This window comes from Erpetoichthys calabaricus, chromosome 4 (assembly GCF_900747795.2).
Source record: "Erpetoichthys calabaricus chromosome 4, fErpCal1.3, whole genome shotgun sequence".
Classification (NCBI taxonomy): Eukaryota; Metazoa; Chordata; class Cladistia; order Polypteriformes; family Polypteridae; genus Erpetoichthys; species Erpetoichthys calabaricus.
In genome coordinates this window covers 321,138,104-321,161,021 of record NC_041397.2, presented here as the reverse complement: position 1 = coordinate 321,161,021, position 22,918 = coordinate 321,138,104, and the positions used below count along the sequence as shown (strand labels likewise).

The 22,918-nt window shown below is 40.8% G+C and overlaps 2 protein-coding genes across 2 annotated transcripts in view; both read left to right on the top strand.

Annotated features, from left to right (window-relative positions):
• LOC114643532 (butyrophilin-like protein 2) overlaps positions 1-9,443 on the top strand; it is a 678,491-nt gene extending 669,048 nt beyond the window's left edge. Inside the window, exons 12-13 of the mRNA XM_051925839.1 lie at positions 3,264-3,281; positions 9,218-9,443. Coding sequence (XP_051781799.1) covers positions 3,264-3,281; positions 9,218-9,417 — 218 coding nt within the window. The 3' untranslated portion in view covers positions 9,418-9,443. The remainder of the gene's footprint in view (positions 1-3,263; positions 3,282-9,217) is intronic.
• LOC114643526 (NACHT, LRR and PYD domains-containing protein 3-like) overlaps positions 1-22,918 on the top strand; it is a 2,412,635-nt gene that overhangs the window by 1,371,826 nt on the left and 1,017,891 nt on the right. The window lies entirely within an intron of this gene.

The window sequence follows — 22,918 nt, the reverse complement described above, 5'->3', positions numbered from 1 at the left end:
TGTATCTACATGACAGTAGACCACCAATCTGGTCTTCAAAATTCCTGGATGACCAGACTTGGAGATACAAGACCACAGTCTAACACCTCCCAGTGGGCCACTTCAACAATAAACTGTAATGGTCCTGGAGGTCCCACAGGAAGGGCTCTGTTTTCTTGAGCCTTCCTTCATTTTATTAACGGGCTTATTTATGTGAAATGTTGGCACAAATTTTTCTGGCTCAGAATTGGTGACGTCAAATAGCAAAAGTCTATAAGTGGCTTGGCATTCTTGCCTCAAGTTTTATATGAAATGACAAATTTAAATTGTCAAATGAATAAAGGCCTGTATGGCTTATTGAGCCCTCAGCCACTCACCAATTTTCAAGCAGTCAAACTTTTTGAATTGTGAAGACCCTAAAACCCTGTGTAGTACCCCCAAACTGGTGCTTTCTTTACTTCTTGGTTAATTTAATTGTAATTTCAAATTTCCTACATTATTGTTAGCATATCTGCAACTGAGCTGAATTAAAATAACTTTTGTCACACACGTGCGACTAGGAGGGAGCCAAATGGACCAAGTAGATGGAGGTAATTACCTGCCAGGCCAGGGGGTGGCAGGGTGTACTAAAGCTACCTCTGTTATCTCTGCAGGCCAAATACGGGAAAACCTGCCTGTTTCAATGATACATCCGGTTCTGACGCCCAGACTGACGTCATTTCCACCTTTCGGCTTATAAAGACCCCATCTTTTCTCAACTCTACAGCTCAGTTCAGGACTCAAAACTGTGCAAACGAGTGCTATTTCAAAACCCTTTGCATTCAGGGACAATATATGGGTGATGCCCCAAACCTTTTTGTGTGTGTCGAGGCTGTTCATTACACACTTTCCAATATCAGGAAACGCCTCCTGAGTATCAGTGCGGCCGCACACGTGGAGTATTTATCTCCAGTTCAAATGGAATATCAGTGCTGTAGTTTTTTTTTCTTTCAGTCAAACTCATATCTGCTTTTCCAGATGTCATCAAAGTCACTGAACCTGAAACTTTGACTGAATTGATTTTTTTATGACCCTCTTCTTCTTTTCTCTCGGACAAATGACCCTCCAATTTGAGGCCCAGAATAAACAGCCCTTTCAAGCGAATCATGAATGCCATGTCACACCTTGTCATCTTTTAGTCCTTCAGAAAATCCACTTCAGAATGCAGAAAGAAGAGCAGCAGAAAAGTTAATATACTGTCACCTACTGGTCCTTTGGTCTGTTTAACATTCACCAGTCGCCAGGTGGCTACAGCTGGTATTTCTGGGTATCAGCAGGTCTTGCAGGAACAAAAGAAAATGTTGCAGTAAAGGTGATCATTGTTGCTTATCTTAGTCACTCTCTAAAAAGTTTTGCCTATCGGATATTATGAATGCTAATTTTCCATTTTCGGAACAAAACTACCAGGATGTAAATCAAAAATGAGCTACCATTGATCTGTGAGGTCCCTACAAGTTTAGTGGTCTCCCAACTGGTATCTGTGGCCCTTAAAAAGTAAATGACAGGACTGCTGACACACATGGAGAGGGAAAATGGGAAAAGTCCCTGGCCATAGCTATCCTAAATTATTATCGCTAAACACATTTTATTAATAATGATAATAATAATTCTTTGCTATTAAACAAAATTAAACATTCAGTTGACAAAAATGTAAAAGGGAAAAAATGGAAAGTGTAAAATCTAAAAAAGAAACAACAAAAAAGGCAAAAATTAAGCAAAACATTAATTACCCAAACATCGATAATCCTAAAGCCAAATCAAAAAGAACAAAGCAATAAGAAAAAAAAATGCAAATATGAACTGGTCAAAAAAACAGAAAAAAGCCTGAAGGCAGAGGATTGTTAAAACTGGACTAACGTCAGTCCTCCAGAGGTGCACCTGAAAGTGTCAGCCAACTGGGGCCTGTCACTGAATTAGGGGCCCATCTTTCATCACAGTGTTATATGATTAAATCAGCACACTTAAGAGGACCAGCTAGAACACAACAGAAGAAGAAGATACCTGAAAAGGGTTAACAGTAAGAGGACACTTCAAATAAGAAAAATTACAAAAACAGAAAACAAAAAATAATCAAACCCCAAGATACATGAGAGACTTGGAGCTGCTGAGAGGTCAGCACAGGCTGCTGTGAGATCAGACATTCAAGTCGATGGTCCACTTTAATTGTTTTGTAGGATAAGAAAGAAACGACTGAGCGCTGGGTCCTTCACATGAAATGATCTGTAAGTTTAGTAACGTTCAAGCAAGGACCAGAGACAAATCTTTCATACAAACTATGTTTTAAACGAGTGACAGTACTCAGGTCAAGAGGACATCCTTTTATGGGCTTTCCAAATGAATTGTTTAGGATGTTAGCTAATTTCAAAGTAAAAAACAAACATTCATATACCAAACCAAAATCAGAGCCAAAACGAAGTACAGCAACACCAAAATGCTTTCTCTAATTATTTATTGTTTTAGGCATTTTTTTTGTAATCATTATGTTAATAAATTTAACCACACAGCACCACAGCAACTTAACCCACAAAATGGCCACACTTATAAAATGTAGAAAAACAAAATGGAGGCCTTCAGGTTAGTTTATGTGAGCTTCATGATTTTATAGTCTAAGAATTATTACACTATATTAGTATGTGCTTTTACATTTGTTTGTCCCCCAGTATCTTTAGTCTTATTTGCATACATCCCAGTATCTTATTCCTCTTGATAAGTATTGTCATATGTGTGTGTTGACCCATTTCTCTGTCACTTTAACACTAGAATCCATGAAACCTACGAAAAAAGTTGTAATACCGGGCCACCTGTGGCAAATGTGTCGATCAGCACAAGCAGCCTGCTGTAATACCCCACCCCACCCCTAACCAGCCCAATGGAGCAGACTTCTCCTAGCTCAAGTCTCTTTATCTGTGTGTGAGGTGCCTGGAGTTGTAGAGAGTAAATAATATATCGTTATTTAGAATACATGCATTTCATGAGTGTTACTTGTCTACAACAATCTGTGTAAATTTGGGATCTGAGGAACTAGAGGTGATTTGTGAAAGGTGGGCAACATAATTGAAGGAACTTCCTAAGAGCAGCTTATGGTTATCATTTGTGTGAAACTGAAATGATAGAATTTATAAAAATGAAGAGCAGACCTTCAGAAATGAAGAATCTAACAAAACTGATCAAACAGAAGCCTCTTGTGATGAGGTGGACATTGTTAATCAACTCAAAGTCATTCATGTCTATTTCTTTTTTTTCAGAGATGACACAACACCCAGGTACGTCTCCTCTTTTGTTATTTGAGTTATTTTTCAATCATGTAATTCAAATACAGCTTCAACCATGGACCACCCAGCATGACCAATAAGGCATCACAGATGTCATAGGCAGTTTACTCCAACTAGAGGAGCTCACCTGAACTTGTGCACAAACAGCTGGTGGGCCTCAAGTTGAATTTCTCAGCTTAATTGGAGCAGCCACTTGATCTGATTGGGTGTTTGGACTAAATGGGAGGGGAGAGTGAAGATTTGGGAAGGGGGCGGAGACTGGCAGAGCAGGGGTGTTGTGCATTTATGACCAAACCTTAACAAACATTAAAGATTAAAGGAATGTGTGACAAAGAAGTGAAATTCTTAAAAAGGATGAAACTGAATAAAAGGATTTAAACATGTTAAAAAGCTGGTGACAGTAATTACAACAGAGGGAAAAAAGAGGGAACAAAGAATCCAATGAAGAAGAAACAGAAAGTGACCTTCTGTCTGTAAACCGACAGTGTGAGGTGCACAAAATGTGCATCAGAGTGAGAAATGCAGGCTTCCTGCAAAGGCAAACGGGTGGGAGAGTGCGACAGGTCATCTGCTCTCTTATGAAGGTGGGCTGGCATGGAGGTGCAGTCAGTAGTCAGCGCTGCTGCCTCAAGGATACAGAGGTCTGGATTTGAGTCGAGCACATGGTGGTGGTCTGTGTGGACTCTGCATGTTCTCCCCATCTCTCTCTGTTTTTTCTATACTGATTGGTCAGCGGGCGGCACGGTGGCGCAGTGGGTAGCGCTGCTGCCTCGCAGTTGGGAGATCTGGGGACCTGGGTTCGATTCCCGGGTCCTCCCTGCGTGGAGTTTGCATGTTCTCCCGTGTCTGCATGGGTTTCCTCCGGGCGCTCCGGTTTCCTCCCACATTCCAAAGACATGCAGGTTAGGTGGATTGGCGATTCTAAATTGGCCCTAGTGTGTGTTTGTGTGTGTCCTGCGGTGGGTTGGCACCCTGCCCGGGTTTGGTCCCTGCCTTGTGCCCTGTGTTGGCTGGGATTGGCTCCAGCAGACCCCCGTGACCCTGTGTTTGGCTTCAGCGGGTTGGAAAATGGATGGATGATTGGTCAGCTTTTTCAAACCACACCCCATTTTGTGTGTTAAGTAAATGGCAGTTCTAAATGTCCTCATGTGAGTGTGTATGTATGTGTATGCGCATGAGTGGGCCCAGTGCTGTTTCATTTTCAACTGTAATTTATTTGACTTTTCAAACTGCATTTGCTATAAAGGACTAAGAAAAGGCCCAACTCTAAATAGGAACAATGGAGGAGCAGGTAACAGGACAACCACGCGGCCCACACACGTCAACCTCACTGGACTTTCATTCCACACTGAGTTATCAGGCTGAACTCCAGTTTTTCCATAAAGCAATACATTGGGCCCTCTGAAGTTACTTTTAAAAACACCCAAAAGTCACTTAGTGGTGGAAGAAACTGTTTTAATTTTTTTTAAAATGTTGAGAGAAGAAGTGAAAAGAAAAAGAAAAACTCAAAGTAGAAGAAGCAGCAGGAACATTTGAAATTTGAAATGCGTTTATCTTCCAGCTGAGAAATTGAGTTTTAAATGTTTTTCTTTACAGAAGTCCTCAGCTGCAATGAACACCTTGTTGTTAAAGGCCATTAGAAGTGTAAATGACACTCAAAATCCAAAGATTCTAAGCAGGACCTCCTCTCAATAACTCCTGCTAGCTGCCATTTTCACACAGCTACTTGTCCAATGCATTTCTTAGTGCAATTAGCGTTATAGATACTGTAGAGGGGTCCAACAACACTGCTCCCTAGAGATTTGGGGACTGCTAATACTTTATCTGGACATCCTCGACTCTTCTCGTAGTCCTCATATCAGACAGCAGTAAGTCTGTTTTTAGCTCACTAACATGTCACTCTTGTGCTAAATGAACATTTCTGGCTGCAAATTAAACAGACATCTTCCCTGTGATCATCCAGTAAACAGAAGCTTTCTCCTCTCTTGCCTTTGGGTTGGTCACCTTTTCATCATTTTTTTCTTCATTCTTTGATTTTCAAACTCAGGTGACATTCCTGCTTTGTCTTTCAGACCCACCTACTGCTCTTCTAACTGCCACTGTATGCCCCCTAAATTCTGGTGATGTTTTGATGTGAGGTGGCCTATACTGCCCCCTAGAGTAATGATGTGGGCATATATGTCACATTCTGAGAACTCAAAGTGATGTTGTTCATTTTACTGACATGTTTTATTGTCTTTTTGTAATCCACACTCAGGATAACAAAGTCAGCTGACAGTTTAGACAATGAGGGGCTTTTAAAGACCTGGGGCCTCATGTACAAATGGTGTGTATGCACAAAAATGTTGCGTACACCTGTTTCCACGTTTACTTCAAGATGTATAAAAACTAAACTTGGCATAAAGTCACGTACATTTTAATGTCAACCCCCTGCCTTGCATATGCACATTTCTGCTCAGTTTTGCAGACTGGCGGCACCCAACGTCAAAGCAGTGCTCCTGTTTCTGTGGTCTGCTTTTCTTTTTTCAGATTCACATCAATGACGTGGGTTTTATCAGATACACCAAAATTAATTGCATATCATTTACAAATTTTATTAACTTGATTGTAATCATTCTGTAACAATATAATGGTGCATGGATTGACCAAACTATTCTAACTACCATGGCTGCTTTAGCGTTGTTAGAAGACATCGCAAATGGAAGGATTAGAAGAGAGCACATATTTAGAGATGATGATGATGATGATGATGATGATGATGATGACTGTCTTCTAAGCTGATTTCGATTTCCCAGAGCTCTCCTCTTGGCGCTGTGTGCTGAACTGGCACAGCTTTACAAAGGCAGACTTTGAGGACTTGTGCTCTACCTGCTACTTTGCAAGTTCTGTACACTCTAGGGATTTTAGCTGCAGGAGCTTTTCAACGTGAACTTCCTGACCGATTGGGTTTTTATAAACATCATCGCTCCATGCCAGCTGTATTTGATGGTATTATCCACTTATCCATAGATAAGATTTCCTTACACTGCAGTTGAACTGTGAAAAAATCAAAGAGCAATTTGCAGCAACATCCGGTTTTCCAAATGTAATCAGAGCGGTCAGCTGCACACACATTGCTATTGCAACAGCAAGGGATGAATCATCAAAGAAATGAGCTGGCGTTACATCATTTATAGCAGGAGAGCCTATAACAATGGCAACTCTGCAAAGTCACAGGTACTTTTTCCAAATAGTGTGTCAAAAGAAAAGCAGTCCTTTTACATATAAAGAGAGAGATAAAGAGAATCAATCTGTTGTGCAGCTTGGCACCGACGCTACACTATAAAGGCGCCTTCAGAGAATGAATTTGCTTATGTAAATAGAAAGCATTTCCACTTTATTAATGTGCTGCTCTATAGTGCACAGAAAGTGTGTCTCATTGTACGAGCTTGTAGTGTGCTGCATATATAACATACCACACAATTGTAGCTTTTGTCCGTACCTGAGGAGATGTGCTATGATGAACATGACCCTGACCCACCAAATGATCAGCTAAATCAGACAGAATTACAACTTCATTTGAATGTAATTAGCAGAATGTAAAAACAGGTCATCAGATGCAGCATTTATTTTTTTAACCAATTCATTTCATCTGTGCTCAATAGTACAGCCATTATAGTCCTTAGTTCATTGGCCACATCTCTTACAGCGTCCACAATTGCATTTTGTGACTTCAGGACAGTCCGTCAGCACACAGCCAGATGGTCACCCAGTGGTTTTCAAGACATAGGTGTGTGTGAGTAGCTAGCGCCCAAAGATGTACTCGGCACAGCAGCACCATACTGTCTCAAACAGAATAAACAGATGTCAGGCTACGACTCGCATTTCCATGTCAACTGTGATATCTGACCACCTCTTTTTTATTTCAGGCACTGTGCGACTTTCTGAACTTGAACTTTGGAGTGTCTCCACCACTCTTTTGGTGTTTATACTACTGCTTAAGCCGCATTCACTGAAATTCTTTTTTTTCACATGCTTTTGCTATTGTCTTTTAATCAAACACTGAACATAAAGAGATATTAATATTGATTTGTATATTAAACTATGCAAAATTCTGGATGGAGTCGGGGTGGGGTGGCAGGTGTGTGCACATTCGTTACATTTCACACTGATGGGGATTTATGGAGCAGAAGTGCGGGGAAGTTGGCACAGTATTTTGTGTGTGCGCTCATTTCTACTTTTGTCCGTACGCCATGTTTTAGTGTAAATTCTACGCACAGCGTTATACATGAGGCCCCTGGTGGTCATGTAATGAAAGTCCCTGATCTGCAGCAAGAGATTTTAATATAAATGAATTATTTACCATTTCCAATGTGGATATAAACTCAAATACAAATCCTGCCCAAGTAGTAGCTGTCTGTCTGGGATAAACTAGAAGCAATGGAGGAGATGTGTCAGCCATAGTGGTACAAGTGTGAACAGAAGTGGTGAGAGGAGCCACAGGGCAGCTTGAGACTAAAGTGTTTTCATTGATTCAGCTGAGGGGTCCACTTCAGCAACATTTACAACAACATGGATGGAACATTTGAGTCCATGAAGGAGCTGAGATTGATTTACATTTACTTGATCAAATTAAATCAAATCAAATCAAATAGCCTTTTATTGTCAATTCACTAGTATGTGCAGAACATACAGGAGAATCGAAATACTGCAGTCATTAGTGCAAAAGCCAATTATAGTAAAAAATGAGAAGGTGCATTATAGAGTAGCTTATGAGATGTACAAAAAGACAGACAGTTAGCAGCAGATGTAATTTTGAGTCTTTATATAATACCAGCTGAGGTAGGGTACTTGTAGATAGTGACTCTTGTTGTCCAGGGGCAGGGGGCAAGGGGAGAAGGTAGTGAACAGAGTTCAGCATCCTGACAGCTTGGTGGATGAAGCTGTGTGACAGTCTTGTGGAGCGGGCCCAGAGGCTCCGGTACCTTCTCCCTGAGGGGAGGAGGCTAAAAAGGGAGTGAATGGGGTGGGAGGAGTCACCAGCAATGCTGAGATGGGTGTGGAAAATGTCCTTGAGGGAGGGCAGTGGGGCACCAATGATCTTACTGGTCACATCCACTATGCATTGTAGGGACTTCCTACAGGAGGCAGTGCAGCTTCCATACCACACAGAGATGCAGTTAGTGAGGATGCTCTCGATTGTGCCCCGGTAGAAAGAGCACATGATGGAGGGTGGAACTTGTGCTCTCCTCAGTTTGCGTAGAAAGTAGAGGCGGGTTTGAGCTTTCTTGGCCAGTGATGTGGTGTTATCTGACCAGGAGAGGTCCTCTGAGATGTACGTCCCCAGGAACTTGGTGCTACTCACCCTTTCCACAGCTACACCATCGATCGTCAGTGGGGGGTGCTGTGAATGACCTCTCCTGAAATCGACCACAATCTCTTTCGTCTTTCCCACATTCAGGAAGAGATTGTAGTCTTTACACCACTGGACCAGTTGGCTCACCTCGTTCCTGTAGCTGGCTTCGTCATTGTTGGTGATGAGGCCGACCGCGGTTGTATTGTCCGCAAACTTGACAATGTGATAGGAACTGTAGATTGGTACACAGTCGTGGGTCAGCAGGGTGAAGAGCAACAGGCTGAGCACACACCCTTGTGGGACCTCTGTGCTCAACGTGATGGTCTTAGAGGTGTTATTGCCGACTCGCACATTTTGTGGCCTCCCTGTAAGAAAGTCCAACACCCAGTTGCAGAGAGAGGTCTTGGGTCCCAAATGGTTGAGTTTTTGTATTAGATGCTGGGGAATGATTGTGCTGAATGCTGAACTAAAATCTAAGAACAACATTCGCACATAGGAGTTCTTTGAATCCAGGTGGGTGATCATAGGGACTTCTGACCCCCTGATGTCCACAGCTCCTTCATCACTCTTCTTCTTTCTTTCCTCACTGCAGCTTTGACTCTGAAGTTTTCTAAAGTTATTAATGGATTCTCACATGAAGATTTCCTCAAGATCACGGAGTACTACAAGCCCCAGCTGGCCTATGTGATGAACTTTGACATCAGCAGGGCCCTGCAGCTCCTGGTCAACAAGCGTATCCTCACCAATGATGAGGCAAAGGTGGGATGTTTCTCTGTTACTGGTTTATACTGATCTTTGGGCTCTCCCATTACATGTTGTCATTCACCTTCCTGGAGATTAGATGGGTGGCAGTAGACCTGAATTCAAATGACACCATTGAATCCTGAGAGGTAGCAAGGACTGGCAATTGAGCAGATGTGCAGGTCAGTGTGATGTCACGCCTGGGAGGTAAAGTCACACCAACAGGTGGCTTTATGAAGCAGGCAGTGGGGAGATGTTCATGTGCTGAAGTACAAGCTGTGAGCATAAGAACATAAGACAAGTTTAGACAAATGAAGGCCATTTAGGTCAACACGGCTCAGCAAGCCTGAGTCATTTAACCTTCTGGAGGGTCCCAAAAGGCTGCCATCTACCACACTGCTTAGTGACTCACATAATGTTATCTGTGTGAAGACAAACGTCCACATGTTTGAGTGAAATTCACCATCAATGGTTTTCAATGGCATTCTAATTGAACAACTCATGTTAAAGAAAAAGCTGCTTAGTCCACTAAACTCAGTCCCTTCACCACTTTAAACACGTTCATCACATCTCCTCTTAATCTCTGCCTAGTTCATCTAAACAGATTCAGTCCTGCATCCCATGAGCCTTATAAGTCACTTGTGTTTGAGTATGTAATATTTTTACACCACATGTGTGTCACTTTCAACAGTAAGTCACATTAAACTTCATCTGACATATGTCTGCCTATGTCTGAATTCTCTCCAGATTGTCCTCTGTCTGCCATTGCACTTGTTCAGTCTTGTTCAGTCTAAAATACACCTCTTACATACCAGTGGATTTGAAATTAAGGAGAAGAGCATTTAGGACTGAAGCCAAGGACCACTGCTTCACATAAACTATTGAGTTATAGAGTTGAAGCAGAAACTGTGACAGCCTTAAAGATGGACCTGGAGGAGACACTGAGACAGCTGAGCTGCTGGACAAACCAATAAGACGCTGTGGGCAGAGTTTGAGACCACTTTAGAAAAAGGGGTCTGTTAGATCTGATCTTCTTTTGAATCATCAGCTAAAGAAATTGACAGGAATCACAATGTGTTTGAACAGAGTGTTGAATTCTGGGATGTAAAATAGACATGCAAATTAGACAAGAACCCTGGGAAATATGAAAATGTAAAGCAAACCTTAAAACAAAAGTTATTATCTACATACAGCATAAGAATTCTGTTAGACCTCAGCGCAGCTTTTAATTCTGTCAAGTGTGACATTCTACAACCCAGAATGGAGACCTGCCCTCCTGTGGTTTAAGTCCCATGTGACTGATGGGCCACAGCAGGTCCAGCTCAGCGCCAATCACACTAGGTGGCCCTTACCTCTTTGTCCTCGGCCCTCTGCTCTTCTGTATCTCCATGCTTCACATTGGCTTTGTTATTCATAGCTAAGGACTGGGTTGTCATTTTTACGCAGATCAGTTTCAGTGTTAAAAGTGAAACTTCATCAGAGCTTTCTCAGCTCACAACTTATCTCAGTGAAATTAAAACCTGGTTGGAATAGAACTCTTTAAAATGAAACTGTAACAAAATTAAACTTCTGCAAACTGGCACTAAAGCTCAACTTAAGAACATGAGCTCCTTTGGTGATGACAGCATCAGATCTTCTTCTTCTACTAGGAATCTTGGTCTCCTTTTTCTTGGATTCCTTTCTTATTCCACCCACATAAGCCACATTATATAACTTCCTACTTCCACCTCTGCCACATATCCCGTGTCCGCTCATTCTTCTCTTTTTCTCATGCTGAGACACTTGTCTGTCCTGCATCGACTACTGGAATTCCCAACTCTCAGGTGCCCTTTCTAATTTGTTATCATAGCTCCAGTTTGTTCAGAACTCCTTAATCCACCCTAATAAAAGGATACGAGTCTGTGTGTCTGCCCAGTTGCTATGTCTCTGTCATTCCAACAGATGGCACATCACAAATATTTTTAGCAGTAAAATGCATTGCATTTGTCATTCTAACAGATGGCACTTCACAAACGTTAGCCCTGCCTTTATGACTCTTATACAAAATGGCCTATAACAGAGACATATGAATTACATGGTACACTGAAACCTTAACACTGAGGTCTGCGTTGATTACTTCAATTACAACCAATTTTAGGTGGTCAGCACAGCCTCACACCGGACCACATCAGTGACCTCCTCCATCATTAGACTCCTATCTGCCCCCTAAGGTCCACTGAGCTTTGCTGTGCCCCAAACTAACCAGCGCTCTTTGTACTTCATCTTTATACTGAGCAGGCTATGGAATAACCTCCCTACATTAAAGAGTTCACCTGACCACATTCATTCTTTTACAAACACAACTTCAAACACATTTGTCCAGAAAGGCATTTAGCTTTGACCTACATGGTGCCTGGTGATGCCCGTATATTGTAAGGACTGTCTTTGAAAAAAAGAAAGATGAGCAATAAGCTGTGCATCAACGTTATTCCACTGATAAAGTCCTTCAGGTGGGACTTCGCTGACTGCTGGCTTCTTGGTGGTGCCAGTTCTTATGGAGTCTTTGGGAGGAAGAGGCGGGGTTATGAGCGGAAGTGGAAGTGACATCACAGCTCTTTGTGCCATCAATCTTCTGTCCTGAGGATGGGAAAAGGGAAAATCATGAGAATGACAGCACCACCTCCCAGCTTGAAGTGGAATTGCAATTGTTAAGTGATCCCTGAGACTGTGACAGTGGCTAGTTAACTGGTGTCTCATAATTAGCTCATAATAACTTTAGGTTTCCAGTAAGGAGACTAAGGCTAATTTATCAGTTGTCCATATTTGACTGGCATATCCTACTAAAAATAGCCATTAAGCCACAGAATAAAAGAAAGCCCCTCTACAGATGAGGGGAAGGACACACAACTTTTAATAGAAGAACACAGTGTTTGTATGAATGAAAGAGCAGGTACAGGCCATTCTGAAGGTACACTGAAACATCATGATGTCTGAGAATGAAAGGGCAGCACCAGTGAAGAAGAAGAGGAGGGCTGTGCCATAAAGGTGGCGCATACTTTTAAAGAACACCTCAGCTGGCTTAAGAAACTCTTTAAATTACATGGACATCTCTATCCTGAAGGAAAGCTTACTTTTATTGACATTGATTTAATCTGTGTGATAAGAGGAAGTAGCCGGTGGCCAAGGCTTCTGGTGTCACAAATGGTGGCAGTGGTGCCCTGGTCCATTCTTTGATTGGGCATCTTGTAGTTAGTAGGCTGAGGATGGTCAAGGCATGTGAGGAGACCACCACAGAGTTGAAACGTGCAAATAGGTGCTAAGTTTATTAACAACAATGTCATTGTGAAAAAGGTGCAAAGAGAGAAATCCATAATGAATAATGAAATAAATAAATATGTTCTTAAAAACAAAACGGTATCCAGTAATAAAATTAATAAACACACATTAAAAAGCACAGGAGAAATGTCCAAACAGTCCTTCTCAGAGCAGCCCATCCAGCAAACTCCAGACAACGCATCAGACTCCTCATTTCCACTTTCCTTTCAATGGTGCACCTGGAAAGTAAATTGTTGTACTCTTAAAGCCCACCTGGTTAATTGGGAGGATGTCTTTGAGCAAATATAAGCTCATGTCAGAGCACAGTGGTCAGTGGTGACATCAAACATGGTTCCCTCTAAACACTTCTGTTCCATTCTGGAATAATTCATCTCCGGAGTCCACTGATCGTGAAGCATATCCTTGTACTGAATTAGCACGACCCCCCGTAGCCTGAGGTCAATTGCATCGGTTTGGACCTCGAAGAAGAGCTGAGGATCTGGTTTGGTAAGTGTAGCTGGATTTTATTACAGGGTCCTAGAAAGCTTCTAGAAAGCCTTCTGTCATCAACATGACCTGTGCCAGGGGACCCCTTGTCTGATAAGGTGGTACAAAGGGGTCACAAAGTCAGCCAAACAGGAGTAAATTGTGGAACCTCTCTGTCATTTCCAAAAACTGCTGTAACTTTTTAGCTCAGTAGGTTCAGGATAGTTTTGATGGTCTCCACCTTCTCTCTGTCCAGATGAACCCCTACATCAGACACCACATGTTCCAGGAAAATAAGCTGTTTTTGTGGGAAACATAGTAAGAGAAAGATGAGTCCATTCTAGGCTGGAGAAAACCACGTTGAGGTCTCACGAGTGTTGGTGCAGGTTTGGATAAAAAATGATGATATCATCAATATACACATTACAGGATTTTCCAATGAATCCCCTCAAAACCTGTTCCTTTAACCTTTAAAAAGTGGCCCCTGCATTTTTAATCTAAAGGGCATCACAGAGAAATGGAGGAATCCCTCTGATGTCACTACTGCTGTTTTTTCTCTGCTATTCTCATCCATCTCTACCTGCCAACATCTCAATTGTAAAGTACCAAGAGTTAAAAATCAGGGCTCCAAGCATGGATTCTAAAACATCATGTACCAAAGACACGGCATAGACATCCAGGGGTGTTTTAGCATTTAATGCCCGTAGTCTACACAAAACCTATAGGTGCCATTAGGCTTTGGGATTAGAACTACAGAGGACTCCCAAGCTGAGGAAGAAGATCTCAAAATGCCCTCCTTTTACACCTTAGTGACAAAGTATTTTATGATTTGATTTTTCTTGGGAGAAACTTTCTATGCTTTATTTCTGATGGGCTTCTAGGTTGTCTGTAACACCTGCTTGGTTCACTTAGTAAAATGAAAAACATCACTGATTCACATAAACGACAATCAGTGCTGATATACGTTACACTGAAAAAGATTTGGAAACTCAGGTGAACATTAAACCCTAAATTACCCTGAGCACTACACCCCAGAAACATCACAACACAATCACCACAATAATCTTATAAGACAGAAATGCATTGAAGGACAAACTTCAATCTCCTTGCGTGACAACAAAATGTCACTTACCGTCCCCTTTACAAGTACATCAACAATAACAAACACAAGAAAAACAGAAACAGAAATATCGAGAAAATGTAAACACAGTCCCTCATCATCACAGAATTGGAAGTGACTCCGATGTCACAAGTCCCCAGCAAAAGTTTTTAATCTAAGAGAGGCTTTAGTATTCGTGTCCAAAGACGTACTGTACCTCTTAAAAAGAAATTAAAAATGTCCTCCTCTCACACCTTCTTCACCTTCAATGCACTCTCATATCTTCAGGCCACTTTGATTTCATTATGGACTCATGTAAATGAAGCTCCTCACTGACTACTTGACTCATTTCCACCATCCACTTCCTAGTTATCCTTAGATTTTCCACCAATCAGCTCACACAGGACATTTTCCATATAATGTTGGGTCGTTCCTTTAAGGGCAGAGACAGGCAGACTACAAAACCAATGGACTGCATACAGAAACATTCAACAGGCCGGCCATATTAGCGAGACAGTTAGCTATGATTTTCCCCAATAAATTTCTGTTTTTATGCATTCAGAGACAAGTGGCTCACTGTCACAATTCATGAATGACACCAATGAAGAAATGTCATTTGGTCTAAAAGAAAGGAACAGCTGAGTATCATCTGCACACGAGTGAAAATGAATGTGATGTTTTCTAATGAGAGTTCCCAGTAGAGGTCCGAGTACTGAGCCGTGCGGGACACTATGTTCAGCTTAATGTGACACCGCTAAGTGACTCTCTCAGTGTGACAAAAGCTGTGACCTGACTGTCTCTGCTGTTTGTGTTACAGTCGGCTTCTTCACACCCCGTGGGTACTGAACACCACAGCACAGTCCTTGTTGCAAATTCCACATCTCCAATCTTCAGTTCCCATTCTAAACCCACCCTGCATTTATAGCAATTAGGGGGCTGCACCTTCCTTTATAATTTATTATTTCAATCAACATTTTGCTGCTGCATGTTAATAAACTTCACTCTTTACAATGATAATAATACAGCCGTCAGGTGGTTTACGTGTAATGTAATTCTGAGGACATATTAGTTCACTCTCTGCTTACAGAGTAACCATTATTGTGAATTCATAAAGACTTCAGACCCCTTCACTTTCTGCACATTTTATCATGTTGTAGATTTCATTTTAAGTGGATAAATTTGCCAACACAGAATGACAAAGTGAAAACACAGTTTCAGTAAAGGTTTGCACATTTATTAAACATCAAAAACTGAAATCTCTTATTCCTTGAAGTATTCAGAGCCTTTGCTATGGCACTCCAGATTAACTCAGGTCCATTGTGTTTGCTTTAATTCTTCTTGAGATGTGTCGAGAACTTGATAGGAGTCCACCTGTGACAAACTGAGTTCACTGGACATCATTTAGAAGGGAAAACACGTACCTGTGTGTAGAAGGTCGTCAATTCACACTGTATGTCAGGACAAAAAACAAACCATGAAGTCCACAGAACTCCTTGTAGTCCTCTGTGATCAAATGCTTGTGAGGCAGAAGTCAGGACAAGGAGATAACGGTGTACTTAAAACTTTGAATGTTCCAAGAGCACAGTGGTCTTTAAAAATAGAGAAACAGAGGACATAGCAGCACTAGAAAAGGTCCAGAGAAGAGCGACTAGGCTGATTCAGGGCTACAGGGGATGAGTTACGAGGGAAGATTTAAAGAGCTGAGCCTTTACAGTTTAAGGAAAAGAAGATTAAGAGGAGATATGATTGAAGTGTTTAAAATTATGAAGGGAATTAGTCCAGTGGATCGAGACTGAGATTTTAAAATGAGTTCATCAAGAACACAGGAACACAGTTGTAAACTTGTGAAGGGGAAATTTCACACAAACATTAGGAAGTTTTTCTTTACACAAAGAACGATAGACACTTGGAATAAGCTACCAAGTAGTGTGGTAGACAGTAAGACTTTAGGGACTTTCAAAACTCGACTTGATGTTTTTGGAAGAAATAAGTGGAAAGAACTTGCGAGCTTTGTTGGGCTGAATTGCCTGTTCTTGTCTAGAGTGTTCTAATGTTCTAAATTAAAGATGTTTGAAGCCACCAGTAGTTGGTCATCCAGCAAAACTGAATAATCAGTCAAGCTGGGCCTTAGTGAAGGAGGTCATCAAGAACCCAATGGTCACTCCAAAAGAACTTGAGAAGTTCTGTGCTAAGATGGGAGACCAGTCAGTGCTTATCACCTGCCTAATGCCATGCCTAGGGTGAATCATGGTGGTGCAGCATCATGCTATGGGGTGCAGAGACAGGTGGAATGGTCAGAACTGAGGAAAGGATAAATGCAGCCAAATACAGAGAGGGTCTTGAAGAAACCTGCTACAAAATGCACACAACCTCTGACTGGGGTGACGGTTCAATGATCCAAAGCAAACAGCCAAGACAACACTGGAGTGGCCCAGCTAAAACCCAGACTAAACTCCATAGGACAAATGTGGAGAGGTCTGAAGATGGCAGATTACAGACACTCCCCATCCAGTCTAGCGCAGCTTGAGAGGATCTGCCAGGAGAAATGAAATCAACTGCCCAAATGCAGGTGAACAAAGCTTGTGGAAACTTACCAAGAAGACTCAAAACTGGAATTGCTGCCAAAGGGGCTTCACAAAGTATTGAATTAAGGGTCTTAATACTTGTAGGAATTTTAGATTTCAGTTTTTGACTTTCATTCAATTTGCAAGCCTTTCTGGTCACATGTTTTCACTTTGCTAATACGGGTTATTAAGTGTGGAGTGGTGGGCAAAAATGCCAAATGTCTTCATTTAAAATGAAATGTACAACCCAAAAAAGTGTGCAGAAAGTGAAAGGTTTCTAATTTATTTATTGATTTTTTAGTTGTATGTTTAACTTACTAAAAACAGAAGAAATCTCATACACAAGCAGCTTGCAGGTCTCTTTGCTGGTGTTTGACTGACATGAATTGAGAATCAGAGAGGCAGATGAACGAGTAAAAGAAAGAAATCTACAGAATATGACATCTCTGAAGGTACATTTGAAACTGTAAAGTAATCCGTGGTTAAAGTCAAACAGAATGTGGCTCTGTTTTAAGACAGACAAGTTTACAAATTTGCCAATGCAACTTAAATTTGAAAACTTTGTACACAGAATTACCAGCCTGCACTTAATAAGCAGAAATAAGATGAACGATACATTAAAGGCATACTGAGAGATTATGAGATAAGAGCAATAAGAGAAACCTGGCTAGATAACAAAGATGAGAACAGACAGGTACAAATTATTGAGGAAAGATGGACGAATGCGACAAGGTGGGGAGTCACCATTTACATCAAACAGACGTCTTCAGTGAGATGGTGAGCCACAATTTAGTGAGGACGTGTGGACTCGACTGGACAGCATCAGGGATCAAGGCTTCATGTGAGGAGGGGGTTATAGACCACCAAATGCAGACAAGAGTTTCACTAACTCACTTGCTTTGTTCTTGATACCCTTACCATTAAGGTTAGTTATTTTAATGTCTGAATCATCTGATTTCAGCTTATTAAAAAGGCGTATCATAGTCCTGGAGGGCTGACCCCTCAAATAGCACAAGAGCACAAGAGCAAGGGCCTCATGTATAAACGGTGTGTACGCACAGAAATGTTGCGTACGAACGTTTCAACGCTCAAATCGCGATGTATAAAACCTAAACTTGGCATAAAGCCACGCACATTTCCACGGTACCTCATACCCTGGCGTATGCAATTTCTCTGCTCGGTTTTGCAGACTGGCGACACCCAATGTCAAAGCAGTGCTACTGTTCCTGTGTGGTCACCCTTTCTTTCTTAGATCCACATTTCTGACGCGTCTTTATAAATACACTGAAACTAACTGCATGTTGTTTATTAGTGTAATGTATCTGATTGTAATTAACCTACAGCAATATAATGGTCCAGGGAATAGCCATAGTATTCCAAATACCATAACAGCTTTAGCGTTGTTACTCTCACTGCATCTTCATCTTCTTTCAGCTGCTCCCGTTAAGGGTTGCCACAGCAGATCATCTTTTTCCATATTACTCTCACTGCACCACTCGGAGTATTTATATCACTGTATCTGAGTGGGGAATCACAGCAGCAGCTGATCGGAAAGAGAATTATCGGTATACAGCATGAAGCAGACGTTGACTCAGCCACGGCAAAACGTTTCAGAGACTTTACTGTACGGACTTCACGGTTTAGAAAAAGTTTCATCCCAAGAACTATAAATGCACTAAATCAGTGCATCAAGTGCTCCTTGTAGAACTGTTTGGACTTATAAGTACAATCACCTCACTGTAAACTTGGGATACAGTTATAATATTGCACAACCTGCGTCACTTTATAAAGCGCGTATTTACATATGATGACGATATACAACACAATACAGTTTATTTTTGCATAGCCCAAAATCACACAGGAAGTGCCGCAATGGGCTTTAACAGGCCCTGCCTCTTGACAGCCCCCCAGCCTTGAAGAGAGAAGAAAAACCAAATTGGTGAGGGTTAGTATCCAATTCTAACTATCATGTTACTTATGTTTTAGTGCTAATGGCTAACAACAAAGATGCAGTCTGTACAGTTAATCAGCAGCTCTAGTCAGGATATGCAAAACTGAAGTAGTGAGTCTTCAGCCGGGATTTAAAAGCTGAGACTGAAGGGGCATCTCTTATAGAAGCAGGCAGACCATTCCACAGTTTAGGGGCCCTGTAACTAAAAGCTCAACCTCCCATTGTTATTTTATTAATCCTTGGAACCATAAGCAGACCAGCATCTTGAGATCTTAATGTGCGATCTGGTTTGTAAGTCATGATACGTTCAGACAAGTAAGCCGGACCTTGGCCATTTAATGCTTTATATGTTAAAAGAAGGATTTTGAAATCTGCCCTAAACTTAACCGGGAGCCTGTGTATGGATTTAAGAACTGGAGTTATGTGTTCGTATTTTCTTGTTCTTGTAATAATTGTTTTAGCAGCATTTTGGATTAACTGGAGCCTGTATAAAGAACAGTTTGAACATCCAGTGAACACCGCATTGCAGTAGTCAATCCTAATAGTGATAAATGCATGAATTAATTTCTCAGAATCCTGTTTATATAGAAAGCGCCTTAATTTCCTAACATTTTTAAGATGGAAGAAGCATGTTTTGGACAACTTTGTAATATGCGCTTTAAATGACATGCTAGAGTCAAAGATAACTCCTAGATTGCGGGCTGATTCAGTAAACTTAATTGGGATTCCAACTGAGTTAAATGATGACAAAATTTTGTTATGATCAGCGTCATTCCCTCCAACAATTAACATCTCTGTTTTATCTGTATTTAAAGACAAGTAGTTCTCATTCATCCACTCCTTTAATTTGCTAACACAACTAATTAAAGACAACATCGGAGAAACTTCATCTGATTTAAATGAAAGGTATAACTGGGTGTCATCTGCATACGAGTGAAAATTAACATTATGTTTCCTAATGAGAGATCCCAGTGGAAGCATGTACAGTGAAAACAGTAAAGGTCCCAGTACTGAGCCCTGCGGGACACCACATTGAACTTCTGTGTATAATGATGGATTACTGTCAGCACATTTCTGTACATATTGGAATCAATTTGATAAATAAGAACTAAATGTGAATTTCCCATTGGGATTAATAAAGTATCTATCTATCTATCTATCTATCTATCTATCTATCTATCTATCTATCTATCTATCTATCTATCTATCTCTCTATCTATCTATCTTTCTAAACCAAGCGAGCACACTGCCTGTAAGCCCAACATCATTTTTTAGCCTGTGTAGTAAAATAGAATGGTCGATGGTGTCAAATGCTGCACTTAAATCCAACAACATAATTACAGTGGACTTTCCTTCATCAGAGGATATCAGAATGTCATTTACAATCTGCGTTAGTGCCATTTCTGTACTGTGACCAGTGCAGAAACCAGACTGGAATTTCTCAAACAAATTGCAATGCGTAAGGTGTGACTGAAGCTAATTGGCGACTACTTTTTCTAGTATTTTAGAGAGAAACGGTAGATTTGAAATAGGCCTATAATTATTTAGTATGTGTGGGTCTAGGTCTGACTTTTTTAGTAAAGTTTAATGACTGACACTTTTAGTGCATCAGGTACTGTGCCATGCAATAATGAACTACTGATAATGTTTAGAATAGTCGCTGCAAGAACATTCATTGCACTTTTTACTAGTTTTGTTGGCACTGGATCTAGAGAACAAGTAGTGGGCTTCATTTTAGAAATTAAACTTAATACTTCCTGCTCAGTTACAGGATTAAAATTACTAAAGTGCTGAGTGCAATGTGAGACAGGGTCTGCTAAGCTAGTATTTGGTTTGTACTGTGACGCAGAGATCTGGGATCTTATATTTTTAATTTTCTCATTGAAGAAGTTCATAAAGTCTGTACTGCTAATGTCTGTTGGTATTTTGCACTGTTGATCTGAATTTCCATTTGTTAATTTAGCCACTGTTCTAAACAGTGCCCGAGGATTTTTATTATTGCTATCTATTAATGTAGAATAATATTCTGAGCGAGCTTTAAAGAGGGCTTTTTTATATTTGTTAACACTCTCTGTCCATGCAATTTGAAAGACATGTAGCTTTGTTGTTCTCCATCTGCGCTCCAGTTTTCGACACTCTAATTTAAGAGCTCGAGTGTTTTCATTAAACCAGGGAGAGTTTCTATGTGCTTTGATCACTTTTGTTTTAAGGGGAGCCACTGTGTCCAGAGCATCTCTCAAGGTCACATTATAATGTGATGTTAGCTGATCTCAATTGTTTTCCGTGTTTACATTTGATGTTAACTGATCTAAATGGTTTAACACAATTACACTTGACTTACTCAAAGTATCTATAAATTTTGAAGCAGAATTACAATCTAGATGTCGCACTGTCTTTGTTTTAATCTGGGAGTGTGTTGGCAAGGGCAGGACTAAATCAAATGTAATTAAGTAATGATCGGAAATAACTTCATTTAATGGAGTAATATTTAAGTTTTAAATTTCAACTTTGTAAGTTATAATTAAATCTAATATGTGGTTATGATTATGAGTTGGACCTTTGACAATCTGACAAAATCCTACCGAATTTAACAAATAAGTAAAACATTTGCTAAAAGTGTCAGTTTCCACATCAATGTGTACATTGAAATCCCCCATCAGTACTACGTGATCATAATTTATAGCCAAATCAGATAGAAGGTTGCTAAATTCATTCATGAACAATGAATACGGCCCTGGTGGTCTATAGACTAGCACTATAATTGTGTTGGAATCTGTTTTAATATTTAAAATGAATGCTTCAAAGGATGTAAAGTTGCCTAAATTTTTAGAAGTGATTTGCATTTTGTTACAATGAATTATTCCAAGGCCCCCTCCTCGACCTGAATCTCTAGACTTATGAAGGAACGAGTATCCATCTGGTGACGCCTCAGCTAGGGGGACAGTGTCACATTTACTAAGCCAGGTTTTGGTGAGAAGACACAGATCAGATTTTGTACTTAATATAATATCATTTACCAAAACAACTTTAGTGCCAAGAGAGCGAATGTTCAATAAGCAGCATTTAAAACTGTATGCTTCTTTCTGAAGTGGTGATATACTTTTTGTTTTAATTTGTAGTAAATTTCTATTACAGATGCCCCTGGTGGAGGGTCTGGTTTTATCCCTTGGTCTAATTATACACCTTATTTTTTGGTTATCAATTAATTTAAGGTTTGTATCAAGACTAAATTTACTGGATGCCCCATGACAAGGATTATGGGTAACAGCTTCAGGAAAGTAACAGGTGGGATAAACAACAGCCTGTGATTTAAGATCACATGACTGCGGCCTGGATGGTGCTCTAATCAGTCAACCAGGCAGTTTTGCTGCCATATTTTGGGATAATACATAAGATTCCCTCCAGTTAGGATGAAGACCATCTCTTCTGAAAAATCCAGGCCTTTCCCAAAAATCATCCCAATTGTTCACAAACGCTATGCTTTTGTTTGCACACCAGGTTTCTAGCCAGCAGTGAAGGCAATGCAATCTGTTATAAATCACATCCCCTCTATATAATCTTGGTAAGGGGCCAGATACAACTAAATTCCGACATTTTCTTTTAGCTTTGATGCAAAGAGAGATGAAGTTCCTCTTTAATACCTCAGATTGCTGTGAATAAATATCATTAGTGCCGACATGCAGCAATAAGGTAGATACTTCATCGTCGGCGACACGGTCCAATGCGGCCTCTATGCCAGAAATCTTGGCCCCTGCGAGGCACTTAACATGAACTGCTGGTTTAACATAGTTTGGAATTCTAACATTCCGCACTATGGAATTGCCAATTATGAGGACTTTCTTATTCTCAGTTTCCACAGGCACGCTGCGGAGTGCTGAGAATCTGTTCTGGGTCCAAATTGGTGACCTGGGTGCCGGGGAACTACATTTTGGATTCTTAGACCCCGCCTTACTGTTACCCACTCGCCGTGTGGTTGAATTGGTGCTGCTGACTTTGGCCGTGCACTGACTACAGTGGGGCCAGGAGAGACTGAAGCCGAATCAGAAGTAGCCGAATTGTCTAAACAAACCGAGTCGATCCAATTTTCGGTTTGCCTAATCGCTATCAGATTCCTAACGCGGTCCTCCAATTCGCGTATTTTCCCGACCAACTCTAAAT